At 48.3% G+C, this 18753-nt stretch overlaps 5 protein-coding genes across 6 annotated transcripts; 3 read left to right on the top strand and 2 right to left on the bottom strand.

The window, feature by feature from the left end:
* On the top strand, window positions 1–3470 carry LOC112347234 (bifunctional diterpene synthase, chloroplastic-like). The gene is made up of 14 exons (XM_024677793.1): window positions 1–206; window positions 263–336; window positions 399–777; window positions 850–1030; window positions 1084–1304; window positions 1357–1477; window positions 1536–1648; window positions 1709–1932; window positions 1983–2095; window positions 2150–2248; window positions 2318–2548; window positions 2610–2760; window positions 2813–3058; window positions 3113–3470. Exons 1-14 carry the CDS (start codon window positions 68–70, stop codon window positions 3422–3424), a joined length of 2604 nt encoding a protein of 867 aa, XP_024533561.1. The 5' UTR covers window positions 1–67; the 3' UTR covers window positions 3425–3470.
* A 5769-nt stretch (window positions 3471–9239) lies between these two features.
* LOC9641728 (peptidyl-prolyl cis-trans isomerase FKBP16-4, chloroplastic) lies at window positions 9240–10506 on the bottom strand. The gene is made up of 9 exons (XM_002960187.2): window positions 10291–10506; window positions 10128–10183; window positions 10017–10072; window positions 9908–9965; window positions 9775–9849; window positions 9621–9710; window positions 9485–9562; window positions 9383–9423; window positions 9240–9334 (listed from the first exon to the last, which is right to left on the bottom strand). Exons 1-9 carry the CDS (start codon window positions 10481–10483, stop codon window positions 9307–9309), a joined length of 675 nt encoding a protein of 224 aa, XP_002960233.2. The 5' UTR covers window positions 10484–10506; the 3' UTR covers window positions 9240–9306.
* Window positions 10507–10584: 78 nt separating this feature from the next.
* LOC9662955 (pentatricopeptide repeat-containing protein At3g24000, mitochondrial) lies at window positions 10585–13321 on the top strand. Of its 2 annotated transcripts, XM_024668539.1 has the most exons (2): window positions 10585–12498; window positions 12967–13321. In XM_024668539.1, exons 1-2 carry the CDS (start codon window positions 10589–10591, stop codon window positions 13298–13300), a joined length of 2244 nt encoding a protein of 747 aa, XP_024524307.1. In that variant the 5' UTR covers window positions 10585–10588; the 3' UTR covers window positions 13301–13321. The 2 variants fall into 2 exon arrangements, with proteins under 2 accessions (XP_024524307.1, XP_002960895.1); XM_002960849.2 differs by having other exon boundaries at window positions 10585–13321.
* LOC9662954 (arginase 1, mitochondrial) lies at window positions 13181–14674 on the bottom strand. The gene is made up of 6 exons (XM_002960186.2): window positions 14538–14674; window positions 14311–14470; window positions 14104–14237; window positions 13801–14010; window positions 13619–13729; window positions 13181–13567 (listed from the first exon to the last, which is right to left on the bottom strand). Exons 1-6 carry the CDS (start codon window positions 14664–14666, stop codon window positions 13307–13309), a joined length of 1005 nt encoding a protein of 334 aa, XP_002960232.1. The 5' UTR covers window positions 14667–14674; the 3' UTR covers window positions 13181–13306.
* Window positions 14675–15038: 364 nt separating this feature from the next.
* LOC9662953 (casein kinase 1-like protein HD16) lies at window positions 15039–18709 on the top strand. Its single transcript, XM_002960848.2, has 14 exons — window positions 15039–15929; window positions 15990–16115; window positions 16185–16258; window positions 16330–16455; window positions 16507–16673; window positions 16732–16798; window positions 16855–16984; window positions 17037–17255; window positions 17310–17440; window positions 17498–17672; window positions 17727–17817; window positions 17877–18034; window positions 18094–18282; window positions 18351–18709. Exons 1-14 carry the CDS (start codon window positions 15468–15470, stop codon window positions 18408–18410), a joined length of 2175 nt encoding a protein of 724 aa, XP_002960894.2. The 5' UTR covers window positions 15039–15467; the 3' UTR covers window positions 18411–18709.
* Window positions 18710–18753: the final 44 nt, after the last annotated feature.

Genomic DNA, 18753 nt, shown 5'->3' with positions numbered 1-18753 from the left:
AGAGCTTATAATCTAGGGGACAGACAGGAAGAGTCTCACCTAGGCAGGGGAAGGCAAAGCTTTTGCGATGGCAAAGGTTTTGTTCAGCAGCTTTCAACAGACCGGCATCAGCGGAAGCCTCAAGTCCGGCCAGTTATCTGGAGTTTTCATCAATGGGACTAATCTCAAGAGCAACGCACACGCGAAGCGATTCCGGAAAAACTCAAGTAAGCGGAGCAGTTGTCGTTTAGGCTTTGCACTAACCTCGGCCTCTTAAATGCAGCCTCCTCGATCACTATTAGCTGTTGTGCTTCCAACTCACCGACATTGGAAAACACGAAGCTAGCTGAGGCTCCAGTAAGTCCAAGCACCGTCGTTTCGAGCTTGAGTGGAGCTGATTTCTTCCTACTTGTTCACAGGAGAAGCGGCAAAAGAAGAAGCAGCTGCCATACCAAGGCATTCTCCACGTCCCTGGCGATCGCGTCGAGGAGCTTGATACCAGAGAAACCTCGCTGCTCGTCGCGGAAGTGAAGGGATGGCTCATGAAACTCGCGAGTGGCAAGGGGGAAATTAGTCCTTCGGCTTACGACACTGCCTGGGTGGCTCGAATCCCGTCCGAGTCCGACTCCTCTCTTCCCGAGTTCCCAGAGGCCCTGGAGTGGATCATCAACAGTCAACTTCCGGATGGATCATGGGGTGATGATCGTCACTTGCAACTCTATGACAGAGTATTATCCACGCTCTCATGCCTGGTCACGCTCAAGACCTGGGACATCGGGCACAACAGCATTGCGCAAGGTGTGCTTCTACAACTTTTCTTTTCTGATCTTCTGGTTATTACATCTAATCGCCTCTGATTCTTGATCACAGGCACGAAGTTTTTGCGTGAAAACATGATCAAGCTCAAGCAAGACGATGGAGATCTCTTGTCAGGTTTCGAGGTGACGTTCCCAATGATGCTCCACGAAGCCAAGCAGCTGGGCCTTGATATTCCGTACGAGACAGAGTTCACAAGGCTGCTGGAGATTTCCACCAAGAAGAAATTGGCTAAGTGAGTTCCTCTACATGTAACATATGTGTTGAAGACGTTTGGTGTTCGCCCAGGATTCCTTTGGATAAAATCCATTCCGCTCCCACGACGTTGTTATACTCCTTGGAAGGCCTTCAAGACCTTGAGATCGACTGGCAGAAGATCCTCAAGCTCCAGTCTAAAGATGGATCCTTTTTGAGCTCGCCTTCGTCAACAGCATGTGTTTACTTGAAGACCAAGGACAGGAAATCGTTGCAATACTTGCAAAATGCTATGGAAGATCAAAACTATGCTGGTAAATTGGCTGTTTTCTTCAATCCTTTGCGCTAATCGACTTTATTTTGCAGTTCCTTGCCATTACCCCATTGATCTTTTCGAAAGTTTATGGGTGGTCGACACCATTGAGCGGCTGGGGATTGACGTCTTCTTCAGAGATGAGATCAAAGCCGTCCTCGACTATGTGTACAGGTACAATGCCTTGGTACTTATAATACTTACGAAGCTCTTCTTTTTGTGTTTGTATCAGCTTTTGGACAAACGAAGGAATCGGATGGGGATCTACATGCTTAGTCAATGACATAGACGACACAGCAATGGCATTCCGTATCCTTCGGATGCATGGATACAATGTATCTCCAGGTAAAAATAGTCTTTTGGTGGAAGAATCTGTAATTCACTAAAGTATGAAACTCCCTACAGATGCATTCAACCAGTTCTGGCTGCCTGGAGACAAGTTTTGCTGCTTTGTTGGCGAATTATCACATGGGGTCTCTGAAATGCTCAACTTGCATCGGGCTTCCCAGGTCGATTTCCCGAACGAAGCGATTCTTACAAAGACTTTCAAGTACTCCCACGATTATCTACTGAATGTTGACAGCGCTCACATGGATAAATGGGCAACGAAGAAAAACCTCATGGGAGAGGTAATGAGATTCAGATAGCTTGGAAACTCATGTGTTTGTTGTTTCTACAGGTGGCATTTGAGCTAGCAAATCCATTCCATGACTGCTTGCCGAGGATTTATAATAATGCTTATATCAAGCACTATGGCATGGATGATCTTTGGATTGCTAAGACTATTTATCGGCAAGTATCCATATAAACCTCTAAAATCCCATAACTTTGTTTATCTCTTTACAGGTTGCCTCTAGTGAATAACAAAGTGTTTCTAGAGCTTGCAAATCGGTATGCTCAACAATGTCAATCGTATCAACCTTCGGAACTGACAGAATTGGTCAAGTAAGCAAAAAGAATTTCTTAGCCAAGTGGCTAATTCTAATGTTTGACTTGGTGTGTTTTTCCATTTAGTTGGTGGCATTCATCGCGCTTCGAAGATGTACCATCTACCAGATTAACAGCGAATATTGATATGCTCCCTTATATTTACTATGTGATCTGTGCAACTTTCCATGAGCAAGAATTTGCCCAGTTGAGAGTTTTCTTCTCAAAGGCTTGTTGTCTGAACACTTTATTTGATGATCTTATGGACTGTGCAACAAGCATTGAAGAGCTAGATCGTCTCCAAAATGTGATTGAAAGGTTAGATGCATCAACTTTTAGAAGTTTTAATAACTCTTTGCTTCCTCTTTTGGTCTTTCAGGTGGGATATCTCTTTGTCGCATGAACTTCCTCTAGAATATAGGATTCCCTTTCAAGAATTCTATAATACCGTTCTTGTTATGACCGAGGCAGCATCCAAAATACATAAAAATCTGTCTCCAGAATTTATTTGCAAATACCTGTCTGGAATTGTAAGTATCACATTTTTTTTATATGGGTTGTTGTTTACATTAATCTTTGCAGTACACAAAACTTATAAAATCCGAGATTGCTGATGCTCGTTGGAAAATTGAAGGATACATACCAAGTTTTGAGGAGTACATGGAGAATGCTGAAGTTAGCATCTCCACTTGGGTCCATGTACTTATGAGCATATTATTTTGTGGGGAGCCTCTAACGGAAGAAATATTAAACACTATTTATGATAGTAGGCCTCTCAAGCTTGATCGAATCATCTCTAGGCTCTGCAATGACATCCAAACATATAAGGTTCTCTTTCATAGATTTTGGGTTGTAAGTATTAAAAGTTTCTTTTTCTTTTAGATTGAGATGAAACTTGGACAACCAACACAAGGAGTTTCTTGCTACATGAAAGAACATCCAGGTGCAACTGAAGAAGATGCATTAGTATATTTGCAAAGCTTGCTTGAGAAAACCAAAAGGGAACTCAATGAAAGCTACTTCATCACTCATGAGAATGATCTACCTAAAAACATCAAGAGGTTTAATTTTGAAATGGTGCGGATGATGTTAATCACCTACAACGAAACAAGACAGGTAGATCTTTTCAGAAACCCAGACAACGAGCTTAAAGACATGATAAAGTTTTGTTTAGAAACTTATAGAACTTTGTGATAAAATTACTATAAAATATGATAATAACTAAAATTCTTTTTCCAAATTTCAAGCTCTCTAAAACTGATTAGAATTATTGATTAATCAAAAATAAATTCTATAGGAAATTATTTTGTTTATAATTTACCAAACATGATTTTTGTATGTACTTCATCAAGTACATCCAAATATATATTTTGTATTATACTAAAACAAAAGAAATTAATATGTTATCAAAGTTAAAATTATAGCAAACATTGTTTTACAAGTCATTGCAGATGGTGGCATTATAATTTTCATAGAATGTTATGATTTTGATAAGTATATATTAAATATATTAAACAAATATCATTCCAAAATCCCAAATGCTGCTAAATCTATTATTTTTGGTAGACTTTATTGAAATTATATTTGAGTAAGAAAATATCATTATGAAATATATTTATCTGATACATTTTATATAATTTAATTGTTATTTAGTTGATTATTACTACTGAGTAAATAATAGTTCTTGTGTATTTAAAAGACTTAATCATATAAAAAAGGAAGACATTAAATAAGTGTTGTGAGGGCCAAGTGTACGGCTACGATGCCGTATACTAATATTAGCGTAGTGGATTTTGGTAGCCGTCGGATTGGTTTCAATCCGGACCACTCGCTCCTGTATATAAGCTAGGGTTTTTGGGTTAATTGATATGCACATTTCTGTATTCCCTTTCCATATTCCATGCACTCACATTGGTGGAGGTGAGGGGCACCTTTGATTGTCCCTGGAGAGTGCTTGGATTTGGGATTTTGGTTTAGATCTAGCTTTTGCATTGTCTAGATCTAGCTTTTTCCATTTCCTTTCTTTTGTTCTTTCCTTTCAGGATTTTGGTTTAGATCTAGCTTTTTGCATTGTCTAGATCTACCATTTCTTTCTAGCTTTTTTGTCATTTCTCTTCTTTTGCTCTTTCTTTCTCATTCATTTTCATGGCCGATCCGCAATCTCCTCCTTTGACTCTAGAGCAGCAGTTGGTTCAATTGCTTGATGCTATGCGCCTGCAATTGAACAACCAAACTCAGTTGATGGCGGCGTTCACGGCACATGGTACAACTCCTCCTGCTTTTGGTGCCAATCCTCGCGTTCGGCCGGAGTTCTTTCGTGGGAATCCTGGGGATGATGTGTACCATTGGTTCGATCACTTCACGGTGATTGCCACATATCATTCTTGGGATGATGCTCGGCGTTTGCGTGAGTTCCCCACATGTCTTCAAGGGACGGCATTGCAGTGGTACAATGGATTGAGCGCAGCTACTCGTGGCGATTGGAGTGTTCTTCCGGACGTCTTCAAACGCGCCTTCGGACACGCCGACGATTGTGATGATGCCTTCCAACAATTGCATCGTCTTCGCCAAGGGCCATCTGAGTCGGTGATGCAATTTGGCGTTCGTTTCCGAAGTCTTTTGCTTCGTGCGGAGCCAAATATGTCGGAGCGGATCAAGCTAGGAATGCTGTGGCCAGCACTTCGTCAAGATCTTGTCGGACTTGTGCATGCACTTGCTCCTGCCACTCTTGACGATGCTCTTCGCTTGGCACAACGTTATGAGACGTCGCCTCTTCCACTTCTTGCTACACGTCCTTCAGCTCCACTTCCTATGAATGATGGTCCTGTTCCCATGGAGGTTGATGCTGCTGCTACTCGAGTCCAAGGACAAGGGCGAGGACGTGGTCGTGGCCGTGACATTCGTTGCTGGGCGTGTGATGAAGTTGGTCATACTTATCGGCGTTGTCGGCGCTTTCCGGATTGGCGACCTCCATTTCCTGGGTGGAGACCTTGGCGTCAGCAACGTCCCGTTGGTGCTGCTGCGGTGGAAGGTTTGGATACCGAGGTGCATTCGGGAAACGAGGAGTCGCGCGAGTAATGGAGGGACCTTGCGCGAATAAGTTAGTGACCCCTCCATCTTTCTTTCGGGAGTATCATCAAGGGGTTCACTCGGCACCAGTTCATCCAGTGTTTACTTTCCAAGCTCGTTTTTATAACAAGAGGTCTCCTATTCTTCTCTCCGTGTTGGTTGATACAGGTTCGAGTTTATCTTCTATTGCTCGACCTGTTGCCACACGTTGTCGTCTACACTTGCGTCGTGCGGCGGATCCAGTTTTCATTCTTTATGGCAACGGCCGTACACATGCATGTGCACGAGATGAGGCGGACCTGGTTGTGCGTGTGGGCGATCTCGAGCTTGAGTTGCAGTCGTTGCGGGTGGTGCCGAGTCAAGCTTTTGACCTCATTCTTGGTATGGATTGGTTGCAGCACAATCATGCCAAGTGTGACTTTGAGGCTTTTCCCCCTTGTCTCATACTTCCTTATGTTTCATCCATTCCTCTCACTTCTGTACCTCTTCGTCCCTCTACTTCTACCTCTGCTTCCATTACTTTTGTTCCCCCATTATTTCCTCTTGTGTTTCCATCTTGTTCTGCTCTTCCCTTTTCCGATCCCTCCGATGATCTTTGTGTTGCAGCTGTTGATCAGCTCATGAAGGAGTATTCTGATCTCTTTGAATTTGACCTATCGTCTGGGGCCAAGATTGCCACACGTCATCCCATTCCAACCGGGGATGCTCGTCCAATCAAGGTTCCTGTTCGTCGTCGGTCACCCAAGGAGATCAAGATTTTACGTGCAAACGTCAAGGAGATGTTGGAGAAGGGTGTTATTCGGAAGTCGCGGAGTCCTTGGGCATGTGAACCTCATCTTGTGACGAAGCCTGATGGGAGTATTCGTTTCTGCATCGACTATCGTCCATTAAATGAAGTGACGATCCCGGACGTGTACCCTCTTCCTCACACTGCTGATCTCTTGGATCGTCTGGGGCGAAGTCGTTGGTTCACCAAGCTAGATCTTGCTTCTGGGTATTGGCAAGTACCGATGGCTGAAGACGATATTCCTAAGACTGCTTTTCGTACACCATTTGGTTTGTACGAGTTTTTGGTGATGCCGTTTGGTTTGAACAATGCTCCAGCAACTTTTCAGCGAATGATGGACGAGGTTCTTTGCGATATGCCAGAGGTGACGGCTGACTTCATTGATGATGTCTTGATCCACTCGGAGGGGACGTGGGAGGAGCATGTTCGTGATGTTTGTAAAGTGTTGGATCGGCTACGCGACGTTGGTTTAAAGCTGAAGCGGTCGAAGTGTGTGTTTGGGTCCAAGGACACAACTTATCTTGGGTACCGTATTTCTCGTGAGGGTTTGCAAGTTGATCCTGACAAACTTGTGGCTGTTCTAAAGTTCCCTACTCCGAAGTGTGTGAATGATGTGCAGCGCTTTTTGGGTAAGGTGCAGTATCTCGGTCGTTTTGTGGATCATCTTTCCGATCGCACTTTACCATTGCGAGCGTTGCTGAAGTCATCAACGTCATCTTTCATCTGGTCTCCCGATTGTGAGCGGGCGTTCGTGAATCTCAAAGAGCTATTGACGACTCCTCCGGTTTTGGCATATCCTGACTACACTCGACCTTTTATTTTGCGCGTGGATGCTTCTGACATTGGTCTTGGAGGTGTGTTGATGCAAGAGAGCTCGAGTGTGCCTGGTCAGCGCCATCCCATTGCATACATAAGCCGTACATTACAACCAGCGGAGATGAACTACTCCACGACGGAGAAAGAGTGTTTAGCAGCAGTCTGGGGTTTCGAGAAACTTCATGCCTATCTACATGGTTCTCGGACGTTACTTGAAGGTGACCATGCTGCTGTTACTTCATTATTGAAGCGGAAGAACCTGGTTGGTCGTACGGCTCGATGGGCTTTGAAGCTTCAGATATATGATTTCGATGTTGTTCATCGCCCAGGGAGTTCTATGGCTGATGCTGATGCCCTTTCTCGAGCTCCTCTTCCTTCTCCACTCACTTCTCATGTTTCTGATGAACCTGTTGTTCCAGCATCTGTGGATTTTCTAGATGAGGATTCTGTGCCGTCGGCGGTTGCTGTCCTTGACGTTCAGTGTCCACAGGGCGTAGAGCAAGATCTACCTTCTCTGGATGAGGTTCGCGAGGCTCAAAAGATTGAGCCGTGGATTCGAAGGCTTCGAGATGGGTTTGAGAATCCTGCATCACTTGCTGATGACTTGCCTTTTCGGCATTTACATTCTCAATATCGCCTTGAAGATGGCCTTCTTTATTTTGTGGGGACGGATCCTGATGCTCATTTACGGCTGGTGGTGCCTTCGGTGTTTATTCCGCGGTTTCTCCATGCCTACCATGATTCTCCTATTCTAGGTGGGCATATGGGACACCGTCGTATCACCGAGAAGTTGCGCAGATCTTTCTATTGGCCAGAGATGCGACGTGATATTATCCGGTATGTGCGTAGCTGCGTTTGGTGCCAAGCTCGTAATACTCCCCCTTGTGCTGCGGAAGGACGGTTGGAGTCAATTGCAGTTTCTCGTCCGTTTGAGTTGGTGGCGTTTGATCTTATGGGACCTTTTCCGCGATCTACTGCTGGCAATGAGTATGTTATTATTGCTTCTGACTACTTGACTCGTTGGGTGGAAGTTGGTGCTCTTGCTAGTGCCTCTGCAACTGCTGTTGGATACTTCCTCCTCAATCGAGTGGTGTTCCAGCATTCTTGTCCAGAACGGATTCTTTCGGATAATGGTCCTGCATTTATGGCTGAGGTATTTCATGTTTTGACATCTCGGTTGGGGATACGCCACACTTTTACGAGTGCTTATCATTCACAATCAGACGGTCTGGTGGAACGGCTCGTTCGGACATTCAAAGGGATGATTGTGAAGTATGTGAACTTTCAACATTCGGATTGGGATGGTTATTTGCCGTCTCTTCGTATGCTTATGTCACAGGGGTGCAGAGTTCTGTTGGTGCTTCACCATATAAACTTCTATATGGTCATGATCCAATATTACCAACAGAGCTAGGTTTACCTTCGCGATTGCCACGAGCTCCTGATGCTAGGTCATGGGATCAATATTTGACAAGCATTCTTCCACTTGTCCGAGCAGAGTCTGCTGAACACTTAGGCCGCGTACAAGTGGGACAACAACGGCGCTACAATTCCCATCATCGTCCACCAGCGGAGTACAAAGTGGATGATTTGGTGTTAGTCCGTTTTCCCCATCTTACGGTGCGTGGTTTATCTAAGGGGCTCCTTGCGCAGTGGAAAGGACCGTATCGGGTGTTGCGGCAAGTTGGACCACAAGTTTATGAGGTTCGGCATGACGTTCAGCAGGCTGATCCTCCGGAGATTGTGCATGTGCAGCGGTTAAAACGCTTCATACAGAGGGATCAGGAGCAGTTAATACCGTCTACAGATCCACCGATGCCTCCTCCTGACGTTCCTCCAGATCCCGGCCCATCTACAAGAGAACCCTGACGGCCTTCCATTATTCCGAGAGGAGGGGATGATGTGAGGGCCAAGTGTACGGCTACGATGCCGTATACTAATATTAGCGTAGTGGATTTTGGTAGCCGTCGGATTGGTTTCAATCCGGACCACTCGCTCCTGTATATAAGCTAGGGTTTTTGGGTTAATTGATATGCACATTTCTGTATTCCCTTTCCATATTCCATGCACTCACAGTGTGAAATAACCCAAAATTATACTTATTTAAAAAGAAATAAAAACTATATTTATATTATATTAAGTATATAAACCATTGCACCAGACTATCATTGATAACCTTTGGTATTTCATCAAATCATCAATGCTATTAAAAAATTACATACATAAATTAGAAATTAATGTTGGCATTGTGAAACACGACGACGAAGCAGATAATGACTCTACTCAAGAAGCTAACTGTGTGAAGGTTGTTGAACCGGAAGCTTAAAATTATATAAATTGATACAAAGTACATATTTATATAAATAATTCAATGTTCTTAATGAATAAATAATTTGTTATAAAATCACCCCTCGATAATTTTGACACCAGTGCTGTATATTAAAAAAAATTAAATTTTTTTAAAAACTCACAGTACTTACCCAAAAGGAGATTGCTTAATGCTTAAAAGCTCAACATTAAACTGGATCAGAAAAATGATTTAAAAAGAATATAGATTAAAAGCAAGATAAAAGTTTTTCTACCTTGAGTGTTGCATTTGGAGGAATCTCCTGAATTCCTTTGTCTCCATAGGCTAGTTCAGGTGGAACAATAAGCAAGCGCTAAGCAACAGAAGGCAAAGTAAAATCATTTGAGAAATTTGTGGTAAAATACTAGTACCACTCCTCCAACTCTCATTCCTTGGACTCCCAAATCAAGGCCTTTAAGCACTAGTCCCTGGTCAGATGATCCAACATCAAAACCATAGGGCTGCACAAAAAGAAAATATAAAACATGAGAGTTATCAAGGTTTTAGATAAATAATACTCTGTACCGTTCCACCTGTAACACCCATTCCTTGACGACTAGTCATGAATGTTATTCCCTTCCATTTGGCAACATAATGGATCTGGGAAAAGATAATCACACAAGGTAAATAAAAATCTCGATTTTTTTTATCATTTTACCGCAACTCGTGATCCTTTAACCGCAGGATTCCCGCCTCCAACTTTTACATCATAATACCTTTGGCAAAATTTCAGGTTTTTCAGCAAAAAGATAGAGAAAAGTGCTTACTTGAGTCCATTTGGAAGTGTTGTATAATCGCTCTCAGGAACTTGCTCCGACCTCAACTGTATATACACACAATTGTAATGCACTCTACGAATTTTCCAAATGCATAAATACTGCTCTCCGGCTGCTTGATATTGCATTGGCATTCCCCGCAGCCAACATTGTAGCTCCTACATTTGATCACACAAACCACAAAATATAAACCATTGGAAAGGAAACAGTGGCAAATCTGGAAGAAGTTGAGAGAGATTTTACGGGAATTTTACCACAAACTTACCCGCAATTGAGATTGTTTCCAAAACCAGCACACGCCTAGTCTGCTGCTCGCCCTGGCAAACAATGCGCTTGCCACTGCTCCTTTTCGGCTCAAACTTGGCGAGATTGTGAAAGCCATCCAAAGCCCTCAAAGAAATTTGAGAGCCACCACTACCTCTGCTCGAGCAAGGCGAGGAATGTAGCAAGATAGGCATCGTCCTATCGCCAATGGAGAGAATATCCGCATTCTCAATATCCACATATAACCCCACGCTTAGGGCTAATTCAAATTTTAAATTTTTTGGCGCCAATTAGGGTTTATGGCTCGGTGCTGCCAGGGCCTTGGCGCAGCAGCGCCAGCCCCCGCGGCCGATTTGCCCTCCAGTAGCAGCGGCGCGACCAGGCCCGCGCATCTCGTCCGCCTCCTTCGCGCCGCCGGTGATGATCGATTGCTCTCGCAGGGCCGGAGGATCCACGCGCGCATTGTCAGCCTCGGCCTCGAGGAGGAGCTGGGCAACCATCTCCTGCGTCTCTATCTCAAATGCGAGAGCCTGGGCGACGTCGAGGAGGTCTTTTCTAGATTGGAGGTCAGGGACGAGGCATCCTGGACGACGATCATCACCGCCTACACAGAGCACGGCCAGGCCAAGCGCGCGATCGGGATGTTCCACCGGATGCAGCAGGAAGGCGTGCGATGCGACGCCGTCACGTTCCTCGCGGTGCTCAAGGCGTGCGCCAGGCTCGGGGATCTCTCGCAGGGGCGAAGCATCCACGCCTGGATCGTGGAAAGCGGCCTAAAGGGCAAATCGGTGCTCGCCAATCTCCTCCTCCACATCTATGGTTCTTGCGGCTGCGTTGCGAGTGCGATGCTTCTCTTCGAGAAAATGGAGAGAGATTTAGTATCGTGGAACGCGGCAATCGCAGCAAATGCCCAGAGCGGGGATTTGGGCATAGCGCTGGAGCTCTTCCAGAGAATGCAGCTCGAGGGCGTGAGGCCCGCGAGGATCACTCTCGTCATCGCCCTCACCGTCTGCGCGACGATTCGGCAAGCCCAGGCGATCCATTTCATTGTCCGGGAGAGTGGACTGGAACAAACGCTTGTGGTGAGCACGGCTCTCGCGAGCGCGTATGCGCGGCTCGGGCATCTGTATCAAGCAAAGGAGGTCTTCGATCGAGCTGCCGAGAGGGACGTGGTGTCGTGGAACGCGATGCTGGGGGCGTATGCCCAGCACGGGCATATGTCCGAGGCAGCGCTTCTCTTCGCGAGGATGCTCCACGAGGGGATCTCGCCAAGCAAAGTCACGCTCGTCAATGCCAGCACCGGCTGCTCGAGCTTGCGATTTGGAAGGATGATCCACGGCTGCGCGCTGGAAAAGGGGCTGGATCGAGATATCGTCCTCGGGAACGCGCTGCTGGACATGTACACGCGGTGTGGATCGCCGGAGGAAGCTCGCCATCTCTTCAAGAGGATCCCTTGCAACGCGGTGTCCTGGAACACGATGATCGCTGGAAGCTCGCAGAAGGGTCAGATGAAACGAGCGGTCGAGCTGTTCCAGAGGATGCAGCTCGAGGGAATGGCGCCGGTCCGAGCGACGTACCTCAACTTGCTCGAGGCGGTGGCCAGCAATCCGGAAGAAGCTCGAGCGATGGCCGAAGGGAGGAAGCTCCACTCCCGTATCGTCTCCTGCGGCTACGCCTCGGAGCCTGCGATTGGAACCGCGGTGGTGAAGATGTACGCGAGCTGTGGAGCGATCGACGAGGCGGCAGCGTCATTCCAGCGAGGAGCGATGGAGGATCGTCACGACGTTGTGTCCTGGAACGCGATCATCTCGAGCTTGTCCCAGCACGGCCACGGCAAGCGCGCGCTCGGCTTCTTCCGGAGGATGGATCTCCACGGCGTGGCTCCAAACCAGATCACCTGCGTCGCGGTGCTGGATGCCTGCGCTGGCGCTGCCGCACTGACGGAAGGAGAGATCGTCCACGACCACCTCCGCCACTCGGGCATGGAGTCCAACCTCTTCGTCGCCACTGCGCTGGCCAGCATGTATGGACGCTGCGGGAGCCTCGAGTCCGCCAGGGAGATCTTCGAAAAGGTGGCGGTGGAGCGGGACGTGGTGATCTTCAACGCGATGATCGCTGCGTACTCCCAGAACGGGCTCGCCGGAGAAGCGCTCAAGCTCTTCTGGAGGATGCAGCAGGAGGGATCCCGGCCGGACGAGCAGAGCTTCGTGAGCGTGCTGTCAGCTTGCAGCCACGGGGGTCTCGCGGACGAAGGCTGGGAGATCTTCCGGTCGATGAGGCAGAGCTATGGCATCGCCCCCAGCGAAGATCACTACGCCTGTGCCGTAGACGTGCTGGGACGGGCTGGCTGGCTCGCGGACGCCGAGGAGTTGATACGATGCATGGACGTGAAGCCCACTGTCCTGGTGTGGAAGACGCTGCTCGGAGCTTGCCGGAAGTACCGCGATGTCGATCGAGGCCGGCTTGCAAACTCGATGGTCCGAGAGCTGGATCCTGGTGATGAGAGTGCCTACGTCGTCCTGTCCAACATCCTTGCCGGAGCTGGAAAATGGGACGAGGCCGCGGAAGTTAGAACCGAGATGGAGTCGAGAGGACTGAGGAAGGAGGCCGGGAAGAGCTGGATCGAGATCAAGAGCCGGGTCCACGAGTTCGTCGCAGGTGATCGGTCTCATCCCAGGAGCGAGGAGATTTACCGGGAGCTCGAGCGGCTTCACGCGGAGATTCGAGAGATCGGCTACGTCCCGGACACGAGGCTTGTTCTGAGAAAGGTGGACGAGGCCGAGAAGGAGCGGCTGTTGTGCCAGCACAGCGAGAGGCTCGCCATCGCTCTGGGAGTGATGAGCTCTTCCACTGACACGGTGAGAGTGATGAAAAACCTTCGAGTCTGCGAGGACTGTCACAACGCAACCAAGTTTATATCCAAAATAGTGAACAAAGAGATCGTGGTGAGAGACACACACCGGTTTCACCACTTCGTAGATGGATCTTGCTCGTGCGGAGATTACTGGTAAGGAGCTTTACTTGGACATCTTGGCTGTGAGCTCGCGGACGAGCTTGGCTGCGACCATTGCGGTCATCCCGTCGACAGTGTCCCGCTGTGGATTAAACTCGACAACGTCCGCGCCAACAATGTTGCCTTCGAGGTTCTGGACGATGTCCATCACGTCTCGGAAAGAAAGGCCGCCGGGCTCGATGTGGGAGACGCCGGGAGCAAAAGCCGGATCCAGGCAGTCGACGTCGATCGAGATATAGACTCCTTTCACGCCCTCACCAAGTTTCTGAGAAAGCAGCAAACAGTCACTACTTGCTAGAGCAAGCTATCAAATTACCAGATTTTGAAGCTTTTCTTTGTCCTTGCTGAAGTGTCTCATTTCGTACTGCTCGACTCCATACTTTTGGCCCTGGTCTCTCCCTTCTTTGTTTATCGATCGTAGTCCAACCTGGAACAAAAAAAGTCACCATCCACAGATTTTAATAGTCGGGAGAGAGGATAGAACCAACATCGTCACACCTGTAGTAGCCGCCTTGCATGGCCACCCTCCATGATTCTCGCAAACGAGGATGCGTGAGAGAACTTGTTTCCTTCGAAAGCGTGATAGATATCCGGATGAGCATCCAAATGTAACACGTCGACAGGACCGCCGAGATGCTCTGTAACAGCACGCACCACGGGATACGAGATGGAATGATCGCCTCCCAGAATCAAAGGCGTCAGTGGGGGCTGCCAAAATCAAGGGAAAAAAAGGGTTAATAGTCGTGCTCTAGTCTGTGCTTTGTTGGAAACTTCAAAGAGAGCAAAGATATGCGAAGATACCTGGTCCATGACGAGCTTGACAGAATCACTGATGATTTGCATCAGAGCTTCGTCTTCCACACCGCAACTTCGCATCTCTTGGATTTGGACGTCCCCTACATCCGTCAAGATCCGAATGTCCGCAAGCTCCTTGCCTGTACAGAAAATAAAAAGGGATGTTGAGCACATATGGGTTTCGAGCGAGAGCTCAATCCCAAAACAAAGTACCTGCCTCGGTGGTGGAGTTCGTACTACCACACCAGATAGCCTCGCGAATGCGAGGAGGGGCAAATGCGGGACCTTGCAAGAAGGAAGAATTGTGACCAAGAGGGACTCCCAGCAGGCACGATGTGGCTTTAGCACCGCCGGCAGCACGAACTTGCTCGGCCTGGTAGAACGAAAGAGAGATCACAACATATCGAAATATCGATCTATTCAATCGATCCAATGCTTACCTTGAGATGCGCACGCTCGCGGATCAGAGTGAGCGAGGCGCCGGTCACTCTATTCTGGCCATCGACGAGAGTGCTCCATTCCACCGCCGACGAGATTTTCCTCACGAGATTGCTCGACGCTCTCTTCATGAATAAAGAAATGCCCTAGCTTCTCGGTAGATTGATTACAAAGTTTAAATCCCGAAGAGCCATTGACCATTGACTGATAAACATTCTATTCTGGACGGTGGAACTGAGAGCCCTAGTCAACAGAGGTCAGCGCTGCATCGAACGGGCAAAAGATGCCACACGCGTGGGAATTGATGGATAGAGATTTCTCCCATCCTGGCCGTTACAACGGTGATCCACGGGCGGGAAGTTACGTCGACGAGAGCGGATCCTGGCCGCCCATTTTTCGCGCCGTCAACCGGGTCAGGGCGGTAACAAAAGTTAGTGTTAATCCGTGCCAAACCGCGCGATTGGTGCACAGCAGCGGCGGACCACGCGTGTGAGGGTGGGGCGCAATCGCGCTGTTCTCACAATGTATGTGGATAATAGGTAGCAGTGTGCCACAAATGAGAAAACCCAAAGAAAGTCCCTTGCTTGGCTCTAGGGTAGGGTTTGAGAGAGAGGCAAGACAGGGACGGGGGTTTCCGTCCGGGGCGCGGCATTGCGGGAGTGCGATCGATCGGGAGGAGCGGCGAGGGATCTGCCGCACCGGGCGTGAAATCCTCGGCTAGGATCTGGCTGGCGAGAAAGAAAGATCGCAGCGTCCGAGGTGAGGGTTTGGTTCCACCGATTGATCTGGGAAAAGATTCCAATCGCGCAAGGGTTTGCGCGTGGCAGATCGAGCAGCGCTGCTGGTAATGCTGCTGGAGCACGATTCCGGAGAGATATGTGCGCAGTAGGGGCAGGATTTTGGGGCTCAGGTGTGTGTATGGGTGAGGGAGAATGCCAGAGCTGCGTAGCGGGGCGCGCACTCCAGCTGCTGGCACGCGTGTAGAGGACAAGGCGGCCAACACCACACGAAGGACGACGAGGCGGGGCGCGGCTGCTGCCGCGGCGGCAGCGGCTGCTACTCCGAGGAAGAGGGCTACTGCCGCTCGACGAGAAGAAGAGGAGGAACAAGGCGCCGCCGTGAGGCCACGAGGCAAGCGTGCCGCAGCGCCCAAGGCTGCCCGGGGTCGTGGGAGAGGCAGGGGTAAACAAGTCGCTGCTCGGCCGCAGGCATTGGTGCAACCACCGGAGCCCGCTGCCGCTGATCAGGGCGAGGAAGAGGAGCTTCCTGACTTGGAAAAGGGGAGTGGGGCTGCTGCCGTAAGGGAAGAGCACCAGATGGAGGAGGAGAGCGCTGGGAGAAGCGGGGACAAGGTTGCCGAAGGCGAAGAGAACGCGTCACCGCTTCCGGAGAGAGTAAGTCCTTTCGCGAAATACAAAATGTGGGCAAAGCTAATACGAGTTTGTGGCTTGCAGGTCCAAGTTGGAGGCTCTCCTGTATATAAGATCGAGAGGAAGCTTGGAAAAGGTGGCTTTGGTCAAGTATATGTAGGACGGAGGCTTAGTGGCGGCTCGGAACGTACAGGCCCTCAGGCTGTTGAGGTAGACTGTTCGAAGATTTGCTCAGTTGGATTGGCTCTTTTCTCAGCGGCTGATCAAAGATGTTGTCAGGTTGCTTTGAAGTTTGAACACAGAAGCAGTAAAGGATGCAACTATGGGCCTCCGTATGAGTGGCAAGTTTACACGTATGTAGCATTGTTTTGGCTTTTTTTTTCTTTGTGTTTTGTTTCTAAGCTATCGTGTTTTATGTTTGCAGTACACTTGGTGGCAGCTATGGCGTGCCTCGAGTGCACCATAAGGGGCGTCAAGGAGATTACTACGTAATGGTTATGGACATGCTTGGGCCTAGCTTGTGGGATGTGTGGAACTCGTCAGGACAAGCGTAAGTAGCTCTTTCGCCTCTCTCGTCCTAATCTGCCAATTTTTTTAACAGCATGTCTACTGAAATGGTTGCCTGTATTGCGGTGGAGGCTATTTCGATACTTGATAAAATGCATTCGCGGGGCTATGTTCACGGAGATGTGAAGCCAGAGAATTTCTTGCTAGGTCAACCTGGTACTGTTGACGAGAAGAAGTTGTTCCTTGTGGATCTAGGGTTAGGTAGGCACTTCACTTCAAGTTATGTTTTCATGTTAACGTTTTGTTCGTTCTGCTCCAGCAACAAAATGGAGAGAGCCAGAAAGTGGGAGTCATGTCGATTATGACCAGAGACCCGATGTTTTTCGGTATGTACAGGTGCTTGTCAAAGACTAGGCGTTCTAAGTTTCTCTCTTTGTTGCAGTGGAACTGTGCGGTATGCAAGCGTGCATGCACATTTGGGTCGTACTGGCAGTAGACGAGATGATCTGGAATCTCTTGGATACACGCTGGTGTTTCTCCTTCGTGGTCGGCTTCCTTGGCAAGGATACCAGGTCAGGCTGTTTTAATATATTAGTTTTATGTTTTACATGGGCGCTTTTATAGGGAGACAATAAAGGATTTCTGGTCTGCAAAAAGAAAATGGCCACATCCCCGGAGATGTTGTGCTGTTTCTGCCCGCCTCCATTCAAGCAGTTTTTGGAAATCGTTGTAAATATGAAGTTCGATGAAGCACCAAACTACGCGAAGCTTATCAGTCTTTTTGACGGCGTCTTGGGGCCTAACCCCGCTGTCAGGCCTATTAGCACGGAAGGTGCATTGAAGGTATGCGGTTTTTAACTTTGATCGTATTGGTCATAAGGTTTGTTTCGTTCTCAGGTTGGTCAGAAACGAAATAGGCTGGCTGTGGAAGAAGATGACGACGATCAGCCCAAAAAGAAAATCCGACTTGGGCTTCCAGCAACTCAATGGATTACCGTCTACAATGCACGCAGGGCGATGAAGCAGAGGTAAAAACTGTTTTTAATGGTATGCCTCTGAAGCTGGAGCTTTTGTTGCTTTTATAGGTACCACTATAATGTAGCCGATTCTCGATTAGCTCAACATGTGGAGAAAGGCAACGAGGATGGGCTTTACATCAGTAGCGTGGCTTCGTGCTCAAATCTCTGGGCGCTGATTATGGACGCGGGAACAGGCTTTCAATCTCAAGTGTACGAGCTCTCCAACGTCTTCCTTCACAAGGTTAGCACATCTTGCTTAACTTTAGTAATCTTCATAGCTCATTCTCCTCGGCAGGAGTGGATCATGGAACAATGGGAGAAAAACTTCTACATTAGTGCCATTGCAGGAGCCAACAACGGCAGCTCGCTGGTTGTCATGTCAAAAGGTATTGTCGCTGTTATTGATGGCCACTGGCATTGTCGCTGACGCGTGTTTCCCCCGCAGGGACACCATACACGCAACAATCGTACAAAGTGAGCGATTCATTTCCGTTCAAGTGGATCAACAAAAAGTGGAGGGAAGGGTTTTACGTGACTTCCATGGCGACCGCTGGAACCCGCTGGGGAGTGGTCATGTCGAGAAACGCTGGTTTCACGGACCAGGTCTGTTAATCCATTCGGGCTTCGCACACTTGTTTGACAGCGCTATATGCATTACACAGGTAGTGGAGCTGGATTTCCTCTATCCCAGCGAAGGCATCCACCGGCGGTGGGATTGTGGATATCGCATCACCGCCACTGCGGCAACTTGGGATCAAGCAGCATTCGTATTGAGCGTGCCGCGGAGAAAGCCTGCCGACGAGACACAGGAGACACTGAGAACATCGGCCTTTCCTAGCACGCATGTGAAGGTCCACAACACTGCCTTAATTGTTTTCTCTTCTGGGATCTTACTGACGCACGCCATTGTTCCTCGCAGGAGAAGTGGTCCAAGAACCTCTACATCGCGGCTGTGAGCTATGGACGCACCGTCTCGTAATTTAAAGGATGGGGAGGTTGCATAGCACAACCTTGTGGCTCGCCATCTCTCCTCTCTCTCTCTCTCTCGCTCGCTCGCAATTACAGCGTAAGCGCGTAGGCATTTTTATATATGCTGTTTAACAGTGTGGTGGTCGGAATCTACCTCTGGTGCTAACGGCGACAGCTTTCTCTTTCTAATGAAGCGTATAAAAGGAGAGCACTTCCAGTGTGAACAGTAAATCAATGTGTATCTTATCTGCTTTTTATGGTAACAAAAAAGGTGGCAACCCTAAAGTCACCGCATCTGTGGCAGTTAAATTTTGGAAGTGTGAACAGATTCTGGTGCTCAGGATAAATCGATT

The sequence above is a fragment of the Selaginella moellendorffii genome, unplaced genomic scaffold, assembly GCF_000143415.4.
Source record: "Selaginella moellendorffii unplaced genomic scaffold, v1.0 SELMOscaffold_0, whole genome shotgun sequence".
NCBI classification, from domain to species: domain Eukaryota; kingdom Viridiplantae; phylum Streptophyta; class Lycopodiopsida; order Selaginellales; family Selaginellaceae; genus Selaginella; species Selaginella moellendorffii.
Note: the sequence above shows the minus strand (reverse complement) of the source record. Positions and strands in the feature narration are given on the sequence as shown.